This window comes from Bactrocera latifrons, unplaced genomic scaffold (assembly GCF_001853355.1).
Source record: "Bactrocera latifrons isolate USDA-ARS-PBARC rearing strain unplaced genomic scaffold, ASM185335v1 scaffold_0, whole genome shotgun sequence".
In the NCBI taxonomy this organism is placed as follows: Eukaryota; Metazoa; Arthropoda; class Insecta; order Diptera; family Tephritidae; genus Bactrocera; species Bactrocera latifrons.
The window spans coordinates 1,281,907-1,308,912 of NW_017534406.1; the positions used below are offsets into that span (position 1 = coordinate 1,281,907).

Below are 27,006 nucleotides of genomic sequence, written 5' to 3' on the forward strand. Positions count from 1 at the left end.
TGGTAGTTATACTTCTATATATTTGTTCAAAATTATTAAATTCTTAATTTTTTTCTTAAAATCTATGCCGTCCCCCTCAAAGTAATGCTCCTTGGTCACAACACACTTGGGCCAACGTTCCGTTTTTTCCAATCCTCAAAGTCAATTTCCGGAACAGCCTTCAATGCACAGAGCGATTCACGTTTACTGTCTACAATTGACTCAAAACGGTTTCCCCTGAGTGGCCGTTTGGGTTTGCTGAACAGCCAAAAGACACATGGAGCTAAGTCAGGGGAATGTCAGGTAGTTTTTTCTGCTTCGGTTCACCTTTACCACCATATTCGGCCGTTTGGTGATATGTTTTCGAGTCGTAAGCATAAAGCCAAGACTCATTGCCAGTAACTCTACAGTTTCATTGTGTTATGAACCGCATAATCGAAATCATCGCACAACTACTCTTTGGCGATGTTCATGAAGTTGTTCTCCGAGCACACCCACACTCTAACTTCTAACCATCCGATTAAATTGCAACTGAACTGATAAAATATATATCTGGACTGGTACATACATTTAGTAAAGCAACTTTTAAAACTCGCATTTATAAAATTCTTGAAAATTCGAAAAAATCGGAACTTAAAATATAGAAAATATTATCGGAACTTGACGTATAGAAGTTGTCAATTTTATTTTATTTTTATTATATCTTAAATTTTTGTAACAATCGCAAAAATATGAAAATTTTGAAACCTGCTCGGCGTGCTTTCCGCATTTTCTTCAATAGAAAGTACCCTTTCCTGAACAAATACTTGCAAGCCGCTCACCTATCTTAGGCGGCTCCTCGTTAGCCACTGATTCTTTCGGGTACTGCTGAAACACACGATTGCCGTCCAACTTCACGCAACGCACATCGTCCGGTTGTAGATCGTGGTACACAAAATAATTCGTATTCCACAGCTTGGATTGTGGTGGCGTCGAAGGTCGGCGTCGTCTAACACCCATCAGCTTATTACGCATCTCAATGAGACCACGTGAGCGCGGTACAAAAATGCAAACAAGTGCAATGCAGACTCCAGTTAATAGTATATTGAATATACCGATCCCCAGCAACTCTTGCCAATTATCATCTGCCAATGTTTCGTACTTTAAGACTTCCAAGACGAGCAGTTCTATAACGTAAGCTACCGCGAGCGCCAATTCGGTATAGAGCAAAGGCGTACACTCGAGTATCAGTTGGAAAACCACGCTAGAATACACACCGATGCAGGTATAGTAGAAGCACAGAAAGTAGAAACATTGCTCTGTAGCATTTTCATCATAAACACCCAGTAACGCAGATAGCGCCGTAATCTTGATAACGCCAAACATTAAGTACAACAATTTGGGCTTGTAACGCGCCATCAAACCGCAGCCCAACGCACAACCGAACGTGTAGAGCACGTATGGACCGTACAAATGCTGCGTTGCCATATACGCAAAAGTGGAGCTCCAAGTCAACTGCAAGTACGACGCAGAATATAGTAACGCGTGCTCCAACATCAAAACCGCAGCCACGCCCAACACCCACCATTGACGATTGCGCTGCATATAGTAGTCATCACGACCCGCAAAGAGCGCATAGATCGATTTGTTCGGCAGGAACACAAGTTTCTCCTCGTTCAACAGATTGAAGGCCAGATCGAAGGATATCTTATAGTTGTGCACACCCAAATGTTGGAGCACCTCATTCACCACAACACCGGCGAGCATGAAGAGCGAAATGCCCAAATAGATCCAACCGCAATAGATCGGTTCGAACTCGTTGAATACACTAAAGCCCACCGTAAAGCCGGCAAAGTATAGTGCATTCCCAAACGCTATGCGCGCCGGCCGCAGGCCACGCGACGAACTGCGCAAACTAATGTAGCTATAGCAGGGAATGAGCGTAGTGCCAATGCCAATGAAACCGAAGTAAAAGCAAATATCTGCAAATCATATAGTATTGACAATATTAATAAAAGCGGCGCTTTGTTTTTGTTCTTTTATTAGCTACGTACTTAGGTTGCCCGTCAGCATGAAGCAACAGCTGATAAGGTAGCATATCAGACCGTAGAAAATCACATAGAAGTGATCATAACTCTGCTGACGTTTCAAATATTTGCGCAAAGTTAAGCCGCTCGCCAAGGCCACAGCTACAACGCTCCCTAGCAAGGCGTGCCAATGCACCCACAGATTGTCGTAGACATAGGCATGTTTGTAGTAATAGCCGAAGAAACAGCCACTAGCGAATAAGCACAGAAAAGCTGTAGAAAATAAAATAACTTGAGAATTAATAGACACAAATTTTCAGTTTTAGTTTACCTAAAATATCCGGAAAATGGTACATTTCGGTGTAAGAATACTATAGTCACTGATCACTTTGTTGTATTTTTACATCTGCGCGCTTGTGGGCTTACGAAACGGTTGATTTACTACGCTATCTCCGCATTCTTGCATCGATGACACACTCTTCAAATTGCTAGGTATCTTAGACGTTGAGATAAAAAGTGTTGCGCCACAGAAGTTATCTTTGATTAGAAACAATAATGTGATTGGAGAGTTATGTGAGAGTTTCACTTTACACAAAACGTACTTTTTATTCAACCTGGTCTGGATAGATGTTGGTGACAGAAAACGTTACAACGTTCTAAATCGAATTTAAGGCAGTAGATATGGACAATAATGGACCGGATCACGGAATATTCCTGGCACGCTTGTATACCCCGTGGTCTGGAAATATACTGACCAATCTTAAGCCTAAGGCAGCCTTTTAAGTTACCGGACCATTGCAGTATATTTCAAGCTGAGGTCTTGTTTGCCTCTTATGAGACGAGATTGCCAAAAATGGTGTACGGCTTACACCCGACAACGTGATTAAGCCAAGCTAATGTATTGTCTATAAGTCGATCTGAACAGAAATATGATAACAAAAATCAAAACCCAATGAACGAAGCTGCTTAGGTGCAAAACTGCGAAAGTCATGTGCAAAACGATATATCGAAAGTATAAAAAATTCCTATTTGCACTCGATAGAAGAAACTTTAGAAATATGATCGGAATACTAACTGAACACTGCTTGTTGGCGACACCCTTCGAAAAATCGAGAAGACTGCAGGAATTGCCTGGAGTAAGGAACCAGGGAAACAACGAAACATTCTTAGTGCACTTGTCCCTGTATGATACGTATGGTAGGAGTGATGCAACTAAGTCTGGTAAAATTTGCATAAAGCGCAGACATCTTAAAGGATGACTACTCCTCATGGAGCTAGAAAATGAACTCCATCTGGTATTGCATAGCACCAAAATCTAATCATATCCCGTGTATCCAGTTACATGATAGCTTATACTACGTCTGGTATTGAAAACTGTTCTGACTTCAAATTATCGAATTCTTACAAAGCTAAACTACTGTAGTTTCAATGGTAAGAACCGGCGATATGTACTCTGAGACTGGAGTTAGATGCCTTAGAGTTAGGTGGAGCTAAGAATTTTAGCCGCAAGATGCTTTATTGGGCGAACGCTTATATCAAGAGCGATCAGGTAGAGTACTATTTAGCTCACAAAACATCACTACATAGCAATTTGGCTCCGTTATAACAACCACTGCACCTTGTGCAGGTCAATAACGAAAATTCATTGCTTGCATTGAATTGCGCTGGCGCCGACTGTTGCATCCGACCAGTGAAACCAAATGGGGCAAAAGTCTAATTAATATTGGATCTCCAACTCAAGTGTATATGGTGAGGATACCAAATAGTATAGGGTCACTTAAATTGTAAGCAAACTATGAATTATACGGACGCAAGAGATAAAAACACCATATTCAATTCAAGAGCAAAGTCCGTTGTCCAATAGGCTGCGAGACATAAAACATTACTGGGGGTGTTTCACAAACGCTGCAATCTTTTCTCAACCGATGTGTTTAATGGATTATCCGGATATTCTGGCCAAGTGTTATTATGGAGCCCTTTCGTGCATGAAATACTAGTTTTGCTAATTGGCAATGGGATCCGTATATCAAGGGTATGCGGATGACATTCCTATTATAGCTAGAGGCGAATCCGAGGACACTCCCTACGACCTACTACAAAGGGGCTTAAACCTGGTTAAAGAATGGTGCAATGAGGTTGAGCTGAACATCAAATCCTCTAAGACGACCATCGTCCCATTTACCTAACTCCTTAGGGCAGAGAGGTAGAGATGACTAACATGGTCAAATATCTTGGTCTCACGCTGCAACATACTCTGCTGTGGAAGCAGCATGTTCACTTGACCATAATGGTCAAAGCGTATAAAGCACTTATGGTGTGCAATCGATTAGATGGTAAATCCTGGGACTCTCAAGTTAAGGATTGCCAGGTGGTTGTACATCGTGAAAGTGCGACTGATAATCACGTACTATATGCGGCGGTGGTTTGAACCTTAAAAGCATCGCAGACTTCGCTAGTGCTCCAATTATCCTTGCATGCATCTGCATGTCTAAAGTCTCAGGATAAAGTTCCTTGGATCCATGTTTCCAAATATGGATCACATCATCTCACTAGCATCTAGCAGTATATTGAAATTTACTAATATGCAGAGGCTAGGTGGGTCGTTGTGATTTAGGAGAGGGCACAATAGACCTGTGCAATCTTTATAAATTTTTTTTTAACCCTAGACCACAACTAAAGAGTTGCCTGTCGAAAAGTGGACATTCGGGCGCAAAAACTAAATTTCCAGCGATAAATGAAAGGAATTCAAAAGTGTAAAAAATATGTGTACAATTGTAGAATGTAAAAACAATATATACATAGTATATAAATATATCACAAGACAAATTGACGAAATGCTGCCTCTACCTTGGATGAACTATGGTTTGGTCGAGGAAGACAGTTTTTAAACCCAAGATCCAAAGCTCGGTACTACCAGAATCCAGACAATCAGATACATATATGCAATCTGCAAGGAGTCGCTAAGACCTCTCCTCATTTAAAAATGAGTAACAGAAACCAAACTGTAATTTAGCGTATCATCATGGTGTAATGAAATCCAATACAACACATACCATACTAAAATTAATTGCCAAAATAGTTCACAATATGGAGATTTTAACGAAGGCATTTGTTCTTTAGCTACGCCTCTTATGCAAAGGCAGTAGTTCCATATTATATAGTATTAAACGATGGCTTCGCTGAGAAGCAAGGCGGTACAGATTTGGATGTAATAAAACAGTGCCAAAAGAACGGTAGGGAAATAATACAATCTGGAGCAAATCAGTAACAGTCGCATGACTAGAAGGGAACAAAAAAATCTGTCCTCATTAATGTAATCAACCAACTTATAATATACCTCTCGCTACCAGTTAAAAAAATCGTTTTAAGTAATGAGGTCAGATAAGGCTTGATACCTCGTCCAATTGCAACTCTCTTTAGAATGGTAGCTTGGACAATAGTTATGCGAAAATATTATATTCAACAACTTGGTAGCCTTATTAAAGACCGAATATTTAAAAGTACGCTAAATTTGAAAAGAACAGGCCGCTGTTATTGGACATGTACAAGTAGTCTGGATTACGACGCTCGCAAATATCGTCTAGTTATAACGAGTTTACCTATTATTATGTTACAAACACACTGTGCAATCAACTTTCAGTTAGCCAAAGGAACTCATACGCTCCGCATTACCACGAACCAAGAGCGATTTGCTCCGAGCGGAATACGAGCTGCGCAAGTACAAATAGTTCGGCAAGGACGCCAAATTTTATGAATGAAACTGCCGGCTCGAACGCTCGCAGGGTTGATAACGGCATTTCACCCTTACCATCCGCTGCAAATGTTGACGGCAGAAAGCCGCCAACTTCGCGCAGCAGGACCGCACTTCGGCACAGCGAGAGAGTATTTTCGCCGAACTTCGACGTAATCGGTCGGCGTATAGTGCGTAAAGTAGTACCTGAATGTGTATGCGATGTGGGAAAATGCTAGATTTTAGCGGACGCTCTTTTTCGCTGCCAATATACAACCCCCAGCGGCAGTGGCCTGCTACCAATAAAGCAAACTGTCAGTTATCCTTTTTGACATTTACTTTTGGAGCGCTTTTGTAGCGGCTTGGTGGTTTTCTTTTCATGCTGTGTTTTTGTGCGTCATTCGTCTTTATCATTTGGCGAATTGCGTGAAGTTTGGAAGGCAAGCAAACATTCCTCGCCACCTTCATGGCGGATATTTGACATTTATTGCGTCCACAGCAACACGCACACATACAAACGTTATAGAAATGTTTGACTTGATTTCTTTATCGACGTATACATATATACATATATGGATCTGTATTTGTAAATTGCCCTCATTCGCCTTAACGCTCAATCACCCACACACACACTCACCATCTCACACAATCTAGCCGAGCTGTGCGAAATCAACCCTTTTCGATGGGAAATCGTTGCAGGAAATTTTGGAAATTTTCCTCTTCGTCAAATTAGTGCAATTGTGCAATTATTCTAGCAACACAGCAATGTAGTGACTGTCGAAAATCAGAAAATCATGTGATTTTTAACAAAATGTAGTGTCCATAGTTAAGTTGAACAAGTTGCGATGTGTGTAATTATAACGGTAGTTGTTCGGAGCGCATTTAATATCGTCAAATCGACCGAATTTGTGCATTTTGTGTGATTTGAATGGAGAAAACAAGCAACAAGGATAGCGTCGCAGCAGTATGTTTGTCATGAACTGGTTCACCAATCTCAGTAATCGCAGTTTGGCGATAACGCTGCTAATTTGCATATCCCTAATATATGTATCATATACATTTAATTCGTGCCTATTAACAAGCATTAGTCGGACATTCCAAAAGGTGCGTGTTTAGTGATACAATTTTGATATTATTTTGCATGCTAAGGAGTTTTCTTACACTTAAACGCATGTAAGCAAACCATGCTGCAGATGCTTCACACACATAAGGGTGGTTCATATAGTGACCGGCTTTTAAACGTGTAACAAGAAAGAACGAAACTTCGGTTGCACCGAAGCTAAATACCCTTCATGTTACTGTGGGCAAAAAATAGTAAGACTTTTAAACTTAAATTTCGTCGGAATACTTTTTATTAGGTTTGTACAAGGTTTGTACCAAAGTAAACCGGACTTAAAAAAAAACCAGAACAAATGGGTTTTTCGGCACAGCCAATTTATTTTAATCAAAATAGTCTCCTTCTGCATCAATACTGCTTTTTGCACGGTCCAAAAGCATGTCGAACGAGTGGTTTAGCTCGTTGGCTGGTATGGCCGCCAGTATGCCGGTGTAAGATTTTTGCATGGCCTCTCTACGTTTGTATAAAGCTTTCCTTTCATGGGCAAATGCATTTTTCCGAAAAGGAAAAGGAAATTCGTCAAATAATCGGTCACAATCGTCGACCGATAAGCGCCGCCTTATCGTGCAACAAACGGCAACTTTCATCTATGCGATATTCGGGCCGAACACGTCGAATACGGCGCACCAAACGCATCAAGACTCCAAAAATCAAATTTCCAATAATTTTAATGAAGATTTCGGCTGATTTTTGACGAATTCACGCACAGTCTCGATGGAATTTCCGGTGATCACGGATTTTGATTGGTTCACATGTTGATCGTTATTTATGTCCTCACAACCACCTTGAAAACGTTGAAACCACTCGCGCATTCTGCTACGGTGTAGGCAATCGTATCATAAACTTGTTTCATTAACTGAAACGTTTCTGTTTCACCAATTTTAAAACAAAATTTAATGTTGGCTCTTTGTTCGAAGCTTATTTTCGCAGCGATAACACGAATATACTGACACTTAAAACGCAATAACTTCACCTCTAATCTATGAAATGTAATGAAAGCATTATCGATAAAGATAGCAGATTCTAACGCACCAGTCGACATATAATTGGCGCCACCAGAAGGCGCTGGATTCAAAAAGTCCAGTCTACTTGGAACTCACATTGTATGACTGCCAGTGACATCTGTGCCAAATCTCACATCAAATTTATCACTAGTGCTGAGTATACGCTTGTCTTTTTATATGAGCGAAATTATTCAACAAAGAAGTTCCATTAAATTTTTTATGCGGAATCAAATTTCTGATACCGAACCGTTCAGAATGTTGGAAAAGGCCTTCGGTGATAATTGTTTGTCACGAGCACTTGTTTTTGTTTGGTACAAATTATTCAAAGAGAGTCGAGATCGCGTTGACGACGAATCACGTCCAGGACGGCCATCAACACCAACTGATGAACAGTAAAATAAAGGAATTGGTACTTGGGAATCGACGATTAACAGTCAGAGATCTTACTGGCGTCGTTGAAATATTGGAAGGATCAGTTAAAACCATTCTGAAAGATCATTTAGGCCGAAGAAAAGTGAATGCATGATTGATTCCAAAATCACTAAACTTTTTCGAGAAACCGCGACGCTGTTAACGTCTGTGAAACAAGGCTTTCCAATTACCAGGTTGTCATGAACTGGCGATGAGTCTTGGATCTCTGATTACAACCGATTGGGTCGAATGGCGAGCCAAAGACAAAAAAAAAACACGTCAAAGCAGAGAAAAAAATCGAGGTTTCCAAGCAACCACAGTATTCGCCTGATTTAGCTAACATTATAGAATGTTAAAATTATGAACAGAGTCTTACTATTTTTTGCTCGTAGTCGTAATTACTAAAGAATTTGATTTGATTTTCGATCAATTTGAATGGCACTATGTACAAGTATATCCTACAGTGGTCCGAAAGGTACAGTTTCCTCGGAGATTGTACCGCTGCCTTTACTAATAATCCATACATCAAATGTTTTCCATACAAGGACTTGATTCCGAACGTTCAGTTCGTATAATAGCCAAATGCTATAGTGACCTGATATTGGCGGTTCGATAAATAAGCATCGGTATCTCAAAAACGGGTAGACTAATTCGCGTATATACAGACAGATGGATATGGTTTAAGCGACTCAGCTCGTCATGCTGATTATTAAAAACAATTTATGGACCACCCAGTGCGTTACAAATGTTATACGCAAGTTAAAGCTCTCCTCAAATCATCTTATATAACCTTATAACAAACAAAATTTACATCGTCCTCACAGAATCCATTTCGCGGCCTACTCTTCTCCGATGACGAGCTCACCGTTACTACTGCAACACCGCCACCTACGCAGCTAGACGCTTCAAATGCCAGCGTTAATGTCGTCGGTGTGGCATCGAAACGCACACCGGAAGCTTTAAGCTTAAGAAATCACGGTTCATCCGTTGTACATATTGTGCCGTTAAGTGCTTCAAATAACAACACCAACAACAACAATGCAAGCAATCCGCCACAGGAAGCTGCCGACGGTTCACCGAAATATCGTTTCCTACGTCAACAAGGTTTGCATCCGTCGCGTCATCTGCCCGACACGCTCATCATTGGCGTGAAGAAGAGCGGCACACGCGCGCTACTTGAATTCATACGTCTGCATCCGGATGTACGCGCCGCTGGCTGTGAGGTGCATTTTTTTGATCGTCACTATCAGCGTGGTCTGCGCTGGTATCGCCACCACATGCCCTACACCATTGAGGGTCAAATAACAATGGAGAAGACGCCGAGCTATTTTGTGACAAAAGAGGTGCCGCAGCGGGTGCATCAAATGAATGCGGCGACAAAGTGAGTTAAATCCGCCGCGAAACAAAATTAGAATATGACGGATTAGCTCGACTGTTTTATTTTATTTGAGAATTTGACTCCTAACATATCCTCAAATACTATATTCACCTGGGCTTTTTAAATTTATTCATGACTCATTAATGTTACCCACCATTAACAGACCTCCGTCAAGTGACGACTTGAGGGATGTATGCTAATATCTTTATTGATTCAATGGGAAGAAGACCATAATTGACAACGGTTACGCATTTACCCCTCAATTTACGTATGATCCGACTAGAAAATCTTCGAAAGATTGGTATTCAATCAAAGGATATCATAGTAGTAGTAGGACAAATCAGGAACTTCGTCCGATTTCGAGAACCTCACTGATTATAGTACTCGTCTGTCTTTTTTAAGATGAAGGAGAAGTCATCTACACTCTTAAATTGCAGTCCTGTCATTCAGTCACAAATCCATCCCTTCCTTTTTAAGGTCCGTTCATACTAGAAAACTAATTTTTTTCTGCATAGTTTTAGGATCCCCAAATAGCGAATTATTGAAAATCTCTATGAAGCCTTTCTCAAAAAAAATTTTTTTTCTGATTATAATAATAATAATTATGGCGTGTTATCGTATTACATAAAGCTATGACAAAAGCAAATCTCAGATACCACAAACTATCAAGGACCTCTTGTACTCTTATGAGAGTTAATGCGGTTTCTGCTTCTTCTTCTTCATTGGCGTAGACACCGCTTACGCGGTTATAGCCAAGTTTACAACAGCGCCAATCATTCTTTCTTTTCGCTTTTTGGTGGCAATTAAAGATTCCAAGTGTAGCCAAGTCCTTCTCCACCTGATATTTCCTACGGAGTGTAGGTCTCCCTCTTCCTCTGCTTTCTCCGGCGTGTACTGCTTCAAAAACTCTTAAAGCTTGAGTGTTTTCATCCATTCGGACAACATGACCTAACCAGCGTAGCTGCTTTCTCCTGTCGATCATTTTTCCAACGAATGTTGCCAATGCGCAGAAAACCATAAAACTCTCTCCAAAACTCGTAACCTCGACTCATTAGATGTTGTCATCGGTCATGCCTCTGCACCATAGAGCAGGATGGGAATAACGAGTGATTTACTTATAAGTTTGACCATCCAAAATTCAATTTAGAGGACAAAAATACTTAAATAACTAAGAGTCATAACTTTAGATGCTTTGTTTTGCTTCTCATTAAATTCGCTAAATTCCAAAACTACGCATTAATTCTCTTACCTACAGGCTGTTAATTGTCGTGCGCGATCCTGTGACACGAGCCATATCCGACTACACGCAAGCGGCCAGCAAGAAATCGGATATGAAGCGTTTCGAAGATTTAGCCTTCGTCAACGGCTCGTTCGCGGTAGTGGACACCGCTTGGGGACCCGTCAAAATAGGTGTATACTCGCGTTATCTAGAGAAGTGGTTGAAATACTTTCCGCTATCGCAGTTGCTCTTCATAAGCGGCGAACGGCTTATTATGGATCCTGCCTACGAGATTGGACGTGTACAAGACTTCTTGGGTCTCAAACGCGTCGTGACTGAGAAACACTTTTACTTTAACGCCACCAAAGGTTTCCCCTGTCTATTCAAGTCGGAAGCACGTTCCACGCCACATTGTTTGGGCAAGACGAAAGGACGCAATCATCCGCACATTGAGGAAGCTGCCATCGAACGTTTGCGCGAATTTTATCGACCGTTCAACAATAAATTCTACCAAATGACCGGCATCAATTTTGCTTGGCCCTAAATCGGATAGAAGCAAGCAAATTACGTAGGCAATTCGATATTTATAGCGGGCGAACGTAATATTACTAGCGCTTCAAAAGCGTTGAACAATGTTAGAAATTACGATATTGTCGGAAAATTTACGACAATCGTCGAAAAATTTTACGATATTCGTCGGGAAATTTATGATGACGATCTTCGTCGCAAAATTTTACGATATTCGTCAAAATATTTACGTTATATGTATGTCATATAAAAGTGGTATCAACTATGCCGTTGTTAGCCAAATTTACATACACACATACTTAGTATGTAATCTTAAGTGATGGCGAGCGAGTAGTTAGGTACTTGTTCGTATAATGACTGTCGAAAATGCACAATTTTTGCTTCAAAACTTTATAAACGAACTCTGCAATCTYCTAGTTTACATATACGAATTACATACATACAAATCGTAGATCATTAGCGTAAGCGTTTCATACATACTGACATAGGTATTTACATATACATACATAATACTAGCATAAACAGATACACTTACTTGCAAGCGCGAAACATCAATAATTCACGCACCAAATAAGAAATGAAATCGATATCTTGGCAAGATAGATATACTATATAATTTATGTGATATGCAACTATGTAGATCGATTTAATATGCAAATATCTGGGTTTTTGAACATTAGGGTGGAAAGTTCGAACAAAATCTGCAGATCTCAGATCTAATTTGGACTCATAAAAATATTTTTACGAAAAAATTCTGCAAAATTCGTCTGCAAAACCGATATAATGTTGTATCTAGATATGATCGAAAAAAGACTGTGCTTTAAGCTCTATTTTTGAGTTACGCAAACTCGAAAATTCTTTGTTAAAATTATAACAATTAAGAAAGTTGAACAAGTTCAGTTGAGGGCGGTTAATAGACACTTTCACAAATTCAAGGAAGACTATTGTAGACACATACATATCGAGATATCTTCTAGCATATATGTATGTTACTTCGATTTTGGGCGAAATTATGGTATGACATTTGCTCTACCATGTCATATTATGTAACGCCTCCTTTACGTAGTTTCAATCATCATTGTTCTTTTAATGATAAAAAAAGCATTTCCTAAATAAGAGATGATTGCTGCCGAACTGACAATCTTTAGCGGGGGAAAAATCCTTTTACGTTCCAGTTAGATAAACCGGGCAGTCGTGGTAAAGGGTCGGTTGAAATTATATTCGGCATGTGCTGGCTAGAATATTATATACTATAGTCCTACTTCCGAATCGCTCAACTAACAATCTTTCGCCGAATTAATATCCGGGTCCGTTAGATTGGCTTAGAGATCCTACTTTCGACCTGTCGAACTAACAATTAGTTCGTCAGTCAAAAATTAGTCAGTCAAAAATTCCGACTCGTTTTGGTTCGATAGACCGCACAGTCGTGGGAAAAAGTTGATCGCAGATCCCTATGTTGTGTCTCATAACTTTTTTTGGAAGACGATGCGATAAATCGGTGAGCGTATTATATGTATGACGCTTTATTGCTATATCTTTATCGTTGTATAGTTGAGGGATCTACACAAATTCATATAAGCTTGTAGAATTCAAACAAAAATTACGTTAACATTTCAAAAAGGTCGAGAATGGAGTGTAGCCCCTAAGATAAGCAACTTTTTATAGGCATTTTTCTTCACTTAAGATCTTGGACGCTCAACAGATGCAAGAATTTTTAGGGATACACTATAAAATCTCAGCTTAGTATGCTGACTTTAAATGGCTTTGATTTTGGGTTAGGCTTGGAGTTATCTGCTACCATCAGCCTGGGACCGATTTGAGAACTATCAAAACTGAATAGTCCGCAAGCTTTTGAATAACATTTCGGATATCCCTATGCGAGCGCATACTTTGAGTCGCAGTTTTTGGATTTGAAAAAAATTTACATATCAGACAGTCCAAAAAGTTTTTATTGTTCCTCATAAAGGAATCGCATCTGTTATAGTTAGATTGGTCCTTAACAAAATATATTTGTATAACTTTCTACTGGTGAATGATTGACTCGTTATTGAAACTTTTAAAGGAGAAAATCGTAAACCATCCACAACGTCGCGCAACTTAATGAACACAATGGTAAAATTGCATGAACTGAGTTTCTAATTTCTTATGCTTTAACCGCAGCGTTCTACTGTACTTCAATCTTAAGAGTATGATGTAGAAAAAAAAATTAGCGACAACGAAGAAAAAATCGATGAGACTAAGTCCTCTTCAGTCCTCGAAGCAAAAGACAAATCTTTCTATAAAAGTAGTATAACAAAGATCGGTGGCCCACTCAATGACCACTATGCTCAATAAAAACCATCTACTTCTCCAATAATTCATATTTTATGAAGCTTGCGCACAATCTTCTTTCCGAACACTTTCATACCAAGAACATCAAGTAATGGCAACGGTATATATAGTATGTACCGATATATCTCACTTGAACATACCATTATATATTTGTCTTTCCTCATAGATAGACGATACCTTTTGAAGTAACCACAAACTTGCCAAGCACCTTCATTCTTAGTCTGGCAAAATAAATGAGAAAGTGACAAGATGCCATCCACAAGATTGCCATTCACTGCGAGTGAACTTATTGCTCACTGTTCCGACTCCCTTCCAATCGGATAAGATTGGTGCAAGAGTGCCTTCTCTAGCAAGCTCATGCGCATTGCAATTTCTGACGATTTCGCTATGACCAGGCACCCATACAAGTATAATATGAAAAAAGTGTGAAGCTTATCCTAATAAGATTCTTGACTTCTTTGTGACCATATGTAATATAGGAGAGGGAACAAAGCCACCATTATTTTCTATTTTAATCTAGTTAGCCTCCCTCTTAAATATCAGCTGTTGTTGTAGCGTCACGAAACATTTCTGAAATAATTTCAAGGAAAGTTGCCGAGTTGACAGCCCTTGTTCGGCCAAAAATCCGTATCCGTCTCGCATACTTAGACACGACTATCGTGCAAACGACTCTTAAGCACCTTTTCTTCAACGATTCGCCGTAACGGCATACAAGCATTACTACATTTCTTAAAGCACAACCTTTTTCCAAGCCACGTTAATAATTCACTTGCAATTCATAAGAAGTTAAACAGAAATAAAATAAAATCGAAAATTAAAAACATTGTAGCTTTATTCTCGCACACTATTTATCAAGCATCATAGTTCCTTTTTGCTCTCTGCATTTTAATAATACATATGTACTACCGATATCAATTGCCTAAAAAGTACGAATACAAAAACCGATACGAAGCCAACGCAACCAACACAATAGCAACAATAACATAATAATACTGAGTATATATAACAAATACAATAAAAAAGTGAATAAAAATAATTAAAGCATCGATTTTAAAGCGAAATACAAACACACGCACACATATACATAAATTTAGCGTAAAATAGTAGTTTACATGCATGCCAATCAAAACGGAGCTTTTTTCATATAAACATAACCTAAAAATGCAATATAGTATTACTTACAAAAATATTACTTTCGCTATTTAAAATACTTACAAAAAGTAACAAAAATATTAGATTAAGCTCTATCTAGTTATACATATATAAAGAGTTAGATAAATGAAATGACCAAGCGATCTTCCATTCATTTTACTTGCACATTTACACACACACACAACAAATTAAGGCGCCAAAGCCTTTAAGCTTTCAAATTTTACATACCCGTACATATGTATACAATAGTATTTACAAATAATTAGAGAGACTGTTGCCAAGTACATTTAGTATTTATGTAGAGAATATTTTTTGTAAGCTCGGCTTTTTTCCAATTTACTAGCAAAAGCACATGAAACATGTAATAGTAGTAGTAATGATCATTAAATATAGTAGATCTGGCGCCTATATATTATATCAAAACATATTATATACATTTATATTTATTATATACTTTGAAAACAAACGATAGCTGTACATTTTTGATAGACGCTCTTCGAATAGAAATGTATGCGCATATGTTAAAACAGCCTAAGTCGACATAAGCCCGATTTTTTTTTTTTTTTTTTTTGTAATACTCTGCAAAATTGTATATTGTCTTAAAGAAAGCGATGAGCCCGGTGCCCATTGTTCACAAGGTGCTTTCAAGCATATTGTCTAAGTGACTGAATTTCCTAGCTAACGAACTGATTGAAAGTTATCAATGTGCACTTAGAGTTGGTCATTCCAGCATTGATCAAATATTCACACTACGATAAGACCTTGGCAACCGCCAACCAATCGTTGATTAAAAGGCAACTTTCCACAGTCCGATAAGAGTTCAGTGTAGAGCATTGCCTACACTGCGATTAAGGTTATAACGAAGCTCTCTCAATTTTTCAACACCAGGTGAGGTTTTGTACTGGGCGATCTCTTATGTTTTGACCTCTTTAACTTCGGGTAGGCAGGATAATTTACCATTGTGTTAGCTATTTACCTATACGATGACTAGACATAATGAGACGTAACAAGCAGGATGTCTTCGAATTAATCGGGTGGAAATCTGCCAAAATGTATCTGATTCCTAATGAGGGCGAAGCGAAATATGTATTTACTGGCTATCAGCAGGAATGTGAGCGACAATTGGCAAATAACTGGATACTATTTGGCTCTTTACGTATTGGCAATGACTACCTTGTCCGGACAAACAACAAACTGTGTGAGCTGCACCATGATATTGCCAAAGTATATACAACGAAAGAGGGCTACGTTAGTTTTAGGTAATCGTGTCTCTGGAAAAACCTATATCGAAACTTGGTATATGGGGCTAGTAGCTGAAGAGTAGTAATACATCGGAATTAAAGAAGACGTTAATATTGACATCACCTAAGCAATTTTATTTAATTGGAAATTTTATGGAAACAACTATACAGAATTCTATCCGTTTATATGTATGGAGAGGAATTTGCTCAAACATAACAAAACTATTGACGGAAATCGATATCGATAGATGTTGGCTCATTTTGTCTGGCCTTTTCCAACATTACAATAGGCTACTGGTTTCAATAAAACAGCGCGACGTGCCACATTGCGAACACTGCAAATCAAAATATTCAATTACTCCAACCAAAAAATAGCTGATATAGATTTGCCACTCGGATCTACAAACTTATCTTAGTGGGATTAATTGAAAATCAGTGTGATTGTCAGCAGATTTTGAAATTTTGATAAGCACTGGACGGACTCGTATGCCGAAAACAATGTCAAAAGAGTTAATTTTCGTGGGGACATTGGATAAATGTTATTTTCGGAAGATAGATAGATAGAAAATTGAGGCTTTGCACTGTGACCTATGATCTATTGTTTCCTCTCATATATCACATATGGTCACAAAGGTCCAGCATTCTGAAAAATTTCAGGAGCCTTTTGAGCGCAACTGAGGCGGTGAGCGGTGGAATTTGTCTCGCGGGAGGTTGATCATTTCCTTAAACCTGCAAGGTTGAAGTAGCTTGACAGGGCACATCTGCTATCTGCTGCGAATGCTATTCTTTCCTCACTCTCTGCTGCGTGTGGAGCAGCTCCTTTATAATGTAGGACCTCTCTGCAATGAATGGCTCTACCATTGCAGCTTCGATAGTTGAAGGCCTACCGAAAACTGCGTTGCCTTAGATACCCAAGCAACCGCTGCATTAGTAACAATAGGCCTTACGATCATGGTATACAGCTATCCTATAATACCCAGGATCTTAAGATCTTCAGCAGATAGTCCAAGGAAATTGTAAGGATTCCAGTTATGTAAATTTCAAACACTAAAGTTGGTTTTCGCTTACAAAGTTATTTCATGTTTACATACCGAGGTATTAGATAGCATACTCGAGTTGTTCAGGAATACTTCCATTAGCTTAAGTCGACTTAAGTAAAATTAATATATTGCCGCAAAAAATTATGTTTATACCAATTATAAAGCGCTGAGCGGAAAGAACATATATTAAAATTGCATTTACAAATATTTTAGAAAAGAAATTGATCTCAAAAATCTTAAATATAAAGCATATTTAATGAATAAGTGATTTTTTGATAATATACTATAATTCTTTATAAGTACTTTAGTATTGAAATACATTATTTGTACAGCGTTATGTTAATCAAAAGACTATTATGTAATATATAGTAGCCCATCCAATCAAAATATCAAATTTGAATTTCGCACTGGATAAAAGATAATTTTATTAACAAAATTACTAAAATTATGTTAAAAAATTAGAATTGGAAGAAGCTTCCAATCAAAACAGCCCGATCACTCATAATTTTTTTTCATACATCTCAACTCTTCTTTAACATACAATGCAGAGATTGTACACCATCCTCTTTTATCAGCAATTGTAACTGTTGTACCATGCTAACTGGTACATTTTTGTCGCTGGAAGCACGATAACCCCAACATATCAAAATTCTTCCTCTGAGCTTTTGGCTGTTGATCAATGAAGGTCATTAGTAGCAATTCATTTATCATTTAAACACTTCTTAGTGGCCACAAGTGATAAAGAGTTTTGATTTTTCCACGATTAAACTTACATGATATTATCCTCATCCTACATTTAACTCCGACTGCTGCATATAGTCACACCTCACTCCCCGATATAGCTAAAAGAAAATTCGTTGGAAACTTCAAAGAGGATCTCCTCAATAGCAACTTCTTTTTACAGCTTTCGATGTGGCGAATGCTTACGCTTTACGTTCTTATTAAACATATCTATACTATAATATATAATATAGTATGTATTGTTGAATTAAGTTAATTTTATACATTCCTTATAAATATTTTCAATTTATTGTTGAAAAATTTTATGCAATTTAATTTTTGCTTTAATATATTATATATTGAAGGTGATTTTCCACAATGTCATTGCAACTACAATCTATAATATTATCAATAACATAAGAGCGAACTACTCATCAAGTCACAGTTTAATTTTGAAATAGTTCAATGTTTAAGATAGTCGGGCAAAATGAAACTGCATCAAATTGAAATATAAGCGGTTAAGTGATATTTTCTTAACCCTTAAACGGCTGACGGTTTCTCCGGGCATCTGATGGTTTCTCAAGGGACCACTTAAGTTTTATTTCATAAAATTTTAATTTCAATTTGTAAACTTTTTATCAAAGCTTACATCAAATTAAATCGTAAAAACGATGAAGATTCCAAATTTTCAGCACTAATTAATAAATAATAATAGAAAATATAAGATTTTCCTTGAGATTATTTTTACGATTCACTCTTACTCAAGTCAAAACGTAAATGACTGCCAAGCTCACACACAAGTTGCGACTGAGCTTAAAGGTAACGAATATATGAAAGCAACTTGTGACGAGATGTATTATTTAAAAATTCATATTCACACATGAAAATTTTACAAAAAAAAGTAGTAGTTCCTGGACGAACAGCCAGGCGGTTGAGTGTTAAGAATCTGTACAAAAAAAAAATCTATACAAAACTCGCCAAAAGTATTTTTCTAGAGTTTAATTTTTTCAAAATCATTTCCGTTGGGTGTTAAGTATAGATTCATTGATAATTAGTGGACATTTAGTATATAATAACTTTAACGGAGAATTTTAATCTTTGACATGCTTAGCAAATTTATCTTTAATGAGTTTTAAACAAACAGTCATATAATGCTACCAAAACCGCCAAAAAGTTTTTTCGCGCTATCTGAAGACATAGATTATCTTAACCCTTCATTTACCGCCTATTATTTTTTTTTCCAAATTAACCTTGAATACGGTCAAAATAAAATCTCATACAACTCTAAAATGACTGCTCAATAAATTATATACATATATATACATTTTAAGGAATTGTGTTAACCCTTACTTTACAACATCCCTTTTATTTTTCTTTTGAGCTCCAAAATCACTGATATATTAAGTCGATTATTTGTAAAAGAAGCCGTGTTCTTCGCATATATCTCACAAAAACTTGTCTGTTAGGCTCCTGAAAGTTATGTTTATCTAAATTTTAGTATTACAATATATAATATTCTTTTTTAGTTTTAATTAAAGTTTCTATAAAGCAGAAATTGTGACGTGGCGAAAGAAGAATGTGGCGTAGTTGTTACTGTTATCGATTAATGCGATTAGAAAGTACTAAGTTAGAACTCCAAATATATATATAAAGTTTTGCCATGGCATAATACAATCACAAGGACTTTAGGCGCGAAAATATCTTTTTTTATATTGTACTAATAGTACTAATGATATTGTAGAATTCTTCAAATAAATATACTCGTACATATAGTATAAATAAACAACTGTAAGTATGTATGTTGAAAAAGCATGCAAAAATACAATTGGATAATCACACATAGTTATCTACATATGTATATGTATAAGCCCTTTTCAATGAACGATACGATTTTCTATTATACAAGTTGTGTAGAGTTATCGTAATGAAATTTTGTAATATCTTAGAAAAGTGTTAAGAAAAAAGTTGCATTCGTGCATCAATTATTTTGCATATTGCAAATGCTATGACAAATGTGTAACTGTAGATTTTGTTGATTAATCGAATCAATGAAATTGTATTCTGTATTTAAAAAGCGCTCAATGGCAATAAGCGTGTACATGCAATAAAATACATATTTATAAAGTACCGACATAGGAGATGATAATCGCTTTCGAAAATATTATATATAGTATGGAAAATAAAATTACTACTGACATTGAACTCGGCTATTTTTGCCGAGCATAAATAAAGAATTGTGTTTTCGTTGTGACATTCGACCCAATTGGAGGTACTATTCTCAATAGCTTCTTTTTTTTTTTTTTTTTTGACAGATCACGCATGAGTCGTGTGAAGCTGTTGTATTATTTTTGTTCAGTACTTTTTGGCATTTTATCATGGAAAGACTTACGCCTGAACAGCGTTTAGAAATCGTTCAATTTTATTACAAAAATTAAGGTTCTATAAAGAATGTGTTTTGCATGCTTCGCTCAACTTATGGTCACCATAATCGGTCTACCGACCTATCTCGAAACCAGCATTAGTTATTGAATAATATTTAACCGAATAGAAAACAGCCAGCGCGCAGAGAAGAAAATATAGCAGACGTAGCTGAGAGTGTACACGAAGACCGTGGAGAGTCGATTCAGTGCCGTTCGCAGCAACTTGGAAGGACTTGACGCATTTTACGTCGAGATCTTAAATAGTATTTTAATGCTTGTGCAAGAAGTGAAGCTGCTCGACGTTCCCAAGCGACATCGCTTCGCACACGGATCTTTTGCGTGAGACCCATTTCGGGCTCAATTGCCGCATTTAGCAAAAGCAACCGGAAGAGATTTAAAAGCTGTCATTTGCCAGAAAAAACAACGGTTTGGTGTGGTTTATGAGCCGGTGGTGTCATAGGTCAATACTTCTTCAAAGATGATGACGATAAGAAGGTAACAGTCAATGGCGACTGTTATCACGCCATGATAAAGGACTATTTAATGACTGAAATTGAAGCTCGTGATCTTGGCAACATTTGGTTTCAAGAAGACTACATTACTTCCCACACATCGCATCAATCAATGGATTTATTGAGATAACACTTGGGTGAGCAGATAATTTCACGTTTTGGGCCGCTCAATTAGCCACCAAGATCTTGTGATATCAGTTATTAGACTTTTTCCTGTGTGTCCTGTGACTGCCAGTTACCAGTCGAAATACTCGAGCGAGTTATCGAAAATTGGACTCTACGGATGGACCATATGAGAGGCAGGCGCGGCTAACATTTGAAAGAGATAATGTTCAACAAATAAATGCCAAATAATATTCTCTCGAATGATAATAAACATTTTCAATTAAGTTTGAAGTTTCCGCTTTTTTTTTTAAGTAGAGAACCTCGAAATGTATCAATCAATGGACAATTTATTTAAATAGCAGGTGAGTGCATATCTGGGAAAAATTAGGTGTTAATTTCAAAATTGTTCAATTAGCGTAATTTAATATATTAGAAATTATAAATATTGATTTTCTTATCTTCCATGGTCTCATTAATTTACAAATGTACATTTCAGTGTCTGTTATTTGCCAAGTTGTTTGTTTATTGTCAAACGCGGTTTCTATAAAAAAAAGGATCCAACGTCCACAAACTCTTTATTTTCAGCATTCTTGTGGCTCATAGCCATGCTGTACAATATGAATACAGAAATTTTGAGCATAAATTTATCTCCGTATAACTTTTAAATTAATGTTTTTATGAAAAAAAATTATTCAGACTTTTTTGTAGAGTAAAAAATTATGTATTTGCTTATAATTTAAAAAAATGTAGCGTTTTACGTTGGATAATTTCATTTAGGGTAGAAACTGAAACTTCAGTGGGAGTTTGCAAAACAACGGTCAACTTGAAAAATAACGGACAACCTAAAGTACAACTATTGTGGTATCAAATAAAACTATATTAACCGAAAATATAATAACCGAAAAATTGCCATATTAGAATCACATCTGATCTTAAAAATAATTATTTTATTGGAGCTTTTCCTTGCGCCTTCTTTTCATCGAGCAGACAATTGTTAAGTTCACAAACAACAACAATTTCACTAATATAGCACATCTAACAAGGATAACCAAGCGGAGTGTCCATTATCACCCAAGATCCGGTCACATAACATATTGATCTTTATGCCGCATTTATTATAAAAATTACTCTTATTTTTATATCGATCATTTCACCAACATGACATAGGTTTGCGAACGATATGAAACGTTACTGAAATAATGCAACAACGACCCATATTCTACACCTCCAAAGGGGTGACGAGGTGAACCATGAGTATTTCTCACTTCATTCCTGTAATGAACCTGGACGAAGGCGTACAGAAGGGATCAAAATATCACAGTCGATGGCATTAGAATTCCGACTGCTTCCTGTTAAGGAACATATTGCGTGCTTCTCCAAACAGTCGTCTGCTTGAAGCAAAGCCTCCTTCTAAGAGCACAAGAGGTCATTCCTTCATTACGTCGACCAGACTACGGACACAACTAACTTCAAATACGCATTGACCATCATTCACAGTGAAACTATTAACACCTTCACCGACTTCCTCCCAATGAAATAAGTTAAGCCAGCATACTTAGCAGACGAAGAGATCGAAGTGCCGCGAGAATCTACAGTAACCCTTGGGAAACTTCGTTTTGTATACTGTGCCAGGTTGACTTCCTACCTATCCAGAATAGACCTCGACATGCCAAATATATATACATATATATTCTACGTGCAACAAGTACCCGCATGACTGTAACCAACTCTTTGCTTCCCCAATTGAAACCACTCATCTAATACCCCCCTTCCATTGGTTCGACTCAGTCGAAACTGCACGTCTCTCGGGCCTTCCGATAGATAACTTCGCAATCACAATGACAATGATCGGAGAGATGGGATTCCAGCCGATGAAGCTACACTTATACAAACTAAGTGCTGAAACATATCGAGTCAAGATGAAATCTAAAACGAACCATGCGGCTCAAATCAAATTTAAAATCTGCTTCAAGTCGTAAAGAAACCTATAATTCCAGAAAGTTGTATTACCCCAGACGCCATCCCTTCACAAGTAATCAAGATAGCTTAGAGTTTACTCTGCCCGTTTCTAACTCATGCTCTGCCACACCTCACACCAATGGATGCCGTAAGATAGACAATACAACATTACCTCTCCATTACTTCGATACGATCAACACTGAGAATTCTATTTTGATCCAACGACACTTACACGTTCTCTGATTCACAGTTTTTGTTGCTAACATGGTCGCTCAGCCGATGTTACTTTCATGATTCTACCTTGAGCAAGGTATACATATTAAGTTTGGTAAGAATTTTATAAAACTCAAAAAGAAACGTCGGAGACCCCAAAAAAATATGTGCATATAAATGTATGCTGACCAGCTAAGCTGAGTTGATTAAGTAATGCACGTCTGTCTGTATATACGTAAACTAATCCCACAGTTTATGAGATATCGACCTGAAATTTGCGCACGCCTATTCCTCTCCAAGAAACTGCCAATTTGTCGAAAGCTACATAAAACGGCCATACAAACTGAACGGATCGTAAAAACAATGTGCATCACGTTTATTTTTCAGCGATTTCGGCCCGTTTTTTTCCACTCCATCCCGACGATTGTTGACTTGTTTGCACGTCAGACTCATAAACCAATGTATCATAGGCAGTTATAATGCTCTCCATGAATGTAGAATCGGAACTCGCACAATCAAGCATGTCCAAATATACCGGTTTACAGTACTCTTTATTGAAAGAAATCACTTTTCATACCCAAAATATCTACCAAAATTATTCGAATTCTTGTCATCTTTGTAACACTTGAGAGATCTTCAACGATCTCTCGACCGTCTTTGAAGGCTTTACGCCCCTCGTAGGCTTGTGTTTTGATAAAACTGAATCAACTTAAGCCTCTTCCAACATTCGCAACGATTCCGCACATATAATTTGGTTATTCTTGTTTACTGGCGTATAAATCGCTTACGCCGTTATAGCCGAACAAAATTTGGTTAGAAATACAAAATTTGAGACAAACTCTTGTTCGATATTTATATCCATCGCCAAAATCGCAAGACACTACTGAGGTGTACCGACTTAAGCAGCTGCTGTAAGCAAACTGGTTGAGGGATCACGCTCATATTTGGCATTGTCATTTGTTTTATGAATTATCATTAACCCGGCGAATTCAATTACAATTCCTGGGTACTTTTTTGTCACAATATATAATAAGTGACAATTATGCATTTGCCAATTCAAAATGCAGATGTGCTGCTGTCTTTCTGTCAATATTCCAAGCGTTTAAAAGGAAAACACAAAGTTTCGGTAATTTTCTTCTTGCGACAACGCAATGTATTTCACTTATAATTTATTTATATATGTATGTATGTATGTTTGTATTTATTACTTTTTTCTTTAGTTCATAGATCACCTAAATATTGTACAGTTAGTTTAGTTGTGAAATAATAAATATGAATTGATTTTTAGCATATTACTAGGTAGTTATTTATGTATATACTTTATATATATATGCATGTATATATATACTTCGCATGTACATATGTATATATATGCTTCGTTACAAATACAGCTTGACGTTTTAATCAACTATTAGGATAACTCTTTAAACTATTGTTACATTGGGCCTACGCTGGCATTCATAGCAGGCTACAAATTATATATGTATGTATTAGAGTACATAGTAATACATTTTTATATAATTTTTTTTGTTTTAATTATTAAGTTTAAGATTCGATCAATCGTTTTCTTCTGCTCTCATTTTTTGCATATTTATGTTCGAATGACGCTTAACGCATAACGATTGTTTTTTTGTTGTCATTTTTTTTTTTTTTTCTTTATATACAATCTTGTTGTCAGCTGTTATATTGTTGTTATATATTTGCACTTATACATATACATATATGCATCTAACAAACTAGAAAGTAACCTCACTTCACGCCAACAACAATAATATTAATGAATAATAGTTGCATTTATTCTGTTTTGCTTACGCTAAGACTTAATTTACGCAAAAACTTAATACTAATTTCAATAATCAGTTGAATGTAAACACCAGCGCGTGTATGCATTAGGTGAAAATGTATGCGTGTATGTTGAGTTCAAAATATTTTGTATGCGTATTAATGCAAATTTCAATACAAAACAAATCGCTTGCAATTCCGAAATGCATTTTCTTCGACTAAATCGCATTTTTCACGGTTACACGCTTGTTTTGTTGTTGTTGTCGTGGCATAAAGTATTTTYTGAAGGCAAGCTGTCGCAGTGACCATGCTCAGGCGGTGCTAAACCGTGTGCTTGCCTTCATCGTATTAGCCGCTTGTTGGAAATTTTATTTTTCTAACGGTAACTCAACTAGTAACACAAAAAATTTGTAATTTCAACTTTTTATCGTTGCAAGTGACATTATTACCAAAATGTTTACGTCTTCGTAGGAACGATACTAACTTAATAAACCAGCAAATACATAAAAAAAAAAAAAACAAATATTATAAAACAAAATCGTATAAATAATTAAATTCATTTAGCTACTCGTACTCGTATTTAAATTAACTATTACTTTTGTATTTGTTGTATTTATAGCATGTATGTATTTATGTAGTTTAATAGGAAACAAAAATGCAGTTACATTGTTTATTTATTTTGTATTTGTTGTTGTTGTTTTTTTTACTTATGATTTGCAATTACTTTAAAACTAGGCTAGCTTCACTTGAGTGTACATGTGTGTGTGTGTGTGTGTGTATGCATGTTTGTATGTATGTATGTATGTTTTATGGTTCTAGTTCGTGTTGCTCAAAGGAACTCATATGTAAAATGCAAAATTAATTGAAAATATATATACATATAATAGTACTATACATATGTATATGTATGTATGTATATACATAAGTAACCCGAAGACGAAAATGCAAAACAGAATAAATATTTATACATAATTGCGCAGTCGAGGGCAATAAAATTGTTTAAAAAGAGTAGTTTAATAGCTGCAAGCGCTTATACGATATACTACATACATATATCTATATATATTAGGGTGACCGTTGTTTCCCCAAGCTAACGTTTTTTTATTCACTGAAGTTTCAGTTTTTGCACTAAAATAAAGGGTCCATCGAAAATAAACTATTTTCCATTTAAACCGTGCTTCAATCACCTGTGCTACTCATACGCAATGGTGTCCCTATTTGAATACATTTGAAATATAACTTCAACTGCGTATAACTTTTCAAATAAACATTTTATGAAAAAAATTATTAAAACCTTTTTTGCGCATAGGGCTGAAATTGCAACCAACTTGCAAACCATTAGCGTTAGCATTAAGAATTAAAAAGAAAAACATTTGTTACTTAAAGCAAATATCTTCGTACATTGTTTTCAATTTTTTTGTTTAATTTTAGTTTTGTTGAAATCATTATTTTCTTAGTGGCAGTTGAGAGTTTTGGTGTTATGTATTAATTAGTATTATTTATATTTCGCTAAATTTGTGGTAAGTTATTTCAAATGTGTTAAAAAAAAACATATTTAAATATATTTTAATACTTATGAACTGTTAATTTCTTTGCCTCTATTACTTTTACGTACATAAGTATATATGTATGTATGCATGAGTTTTCACATTTTTTTACAATTTATTTGCCTTTGTACAATATACACATACATATGTATGTATGTATGTGTATGTGTATGTATTTTTGTATTTAAGGTTTCGCAAAATGTCACCAGCTGCAGTTCATTTCATTTAATTTTATTTTTTAGCTTATTACTTTGTGATTTTGTTGTCTTTTGCGTTTGTTTACTGTTTATATACTAAATAGGAAATTCGTTTGTCGGCATATTGTTGTAATAAAATCGTAACTAACTATTGTAGAAATGCATTTGAATTGAACTATAATGTGTGAGCTGATATACATATGTATGTATGCATGTATGTTTGTTCGTATATCGTTAGGATAAAGTCTTAACATTCAAGTTTATGTTTATACACACATACATATTTGTGTACTTTTGGTGGAGCTGTGCTTAAGTAAAGGTATTTTATTTTAGAAAAAAAAGATTTTAGAAAAAACAAATATAACGAAATAAAATTTGAAAAAAAATATTTAGAAAAAAAGTTTTAGAAAAAAAA

The 27,006-nt window shown here is 36.5% G+C and overlaps 2 protein-coding genes across 2 annotated transcripts; one reads left to right on the top strand and one right to left on the bottom strand.

Moving 5' to 3' along the window:
* Positions 1-699: 699 nt before the first annotated feature.
* LOC108965427 lies at positions 700-2,446 on the bottom strand. The gene is made up of 3 exons (XM_018927882.1): positions 2,317-2,446; positions 2,013-2,258; positions 700-1,940 (listed from the first exon to the last, which is right to left on the bottom strand). The coding sequence occupies exons 1-3, from the start codon at positions 2,339-2,341 to the stop codon at positions 754-756; spliced, it is 1,458 nt and encodes a 485-aa protein (XP_018783427.1). The 5' UTR covers positions 2,342-2,446; the 3' UTR covers positions 700-753.
* A 4,135-nt stretch (positions 2,447-6,581) lies between these two features.
* On the top strand, positions 6,582-11,497 carry LOC108965973 (heparan sulfate glucosamine 3-O-sulfotransferase 6). The gene is made up of 3 exons (XM_018928696.1): positions 6,582-6,819; positions 9,072-9,628; positions 10,881-11,497. The coding sequence occupies exons 1-3, from the start codon at positions 6,682-6,684 to the stop codon at positions 11,386-11,388; spliced, it is 1,203 nt and encodes a 400-aa protein (XP_018784241.1). The 5' UTR covers positions 6,582-6,681; the 3' UTR covers positions 11,389-11,497.
* The last annotated feature ends 15,509 nt before the right edge of the window (positions 11,498-27,006 follow it).

Bases quoted from the DNA above. Each gene is read 5' to 3' on its own strand.
- LOC108965427 (XM_018927882.1), bottom strand. From the start codon at position 2,341: ATGTACCATTTTCCGGATATTTTAG. The intron at 2,259-2,316 runs GTAAACTAAAAC...TATTTTCTACAG, and splicing joins CCATTTTCCGGATATTTTAG to CTTTTCTGTGCTTATTCGCT. The intron at 1,941-2,012 runs GTACGTAGCTAA...TATGATTTGCAG, and splicing joins CATGCTGACGGGCAACCTAA to ATATTTGCTTTTACTTCGGT.
- LOC108965973 (XM_018928696.1), top strand. From the start codon at position 6,682: ATGTTTGTCATGAACTGGTTCACCAATCTCAGTAATCGCAGTTTGGCG. The intron at 6,820-9,071 runs GTGCGTGTTTAG...TCGTCCTCACAG, and splicing joins TTAGTCGGACATTCCAAAAG to AATCCATTTCGCGGCCTACT. The intron at 9,629-10,880 runs GTGAGTTAAATC...TCTTACCTACAG, and splicing joins CAAATGAATGCGGCGACAAA to GCTGTTAATTGTCGTGCGCG.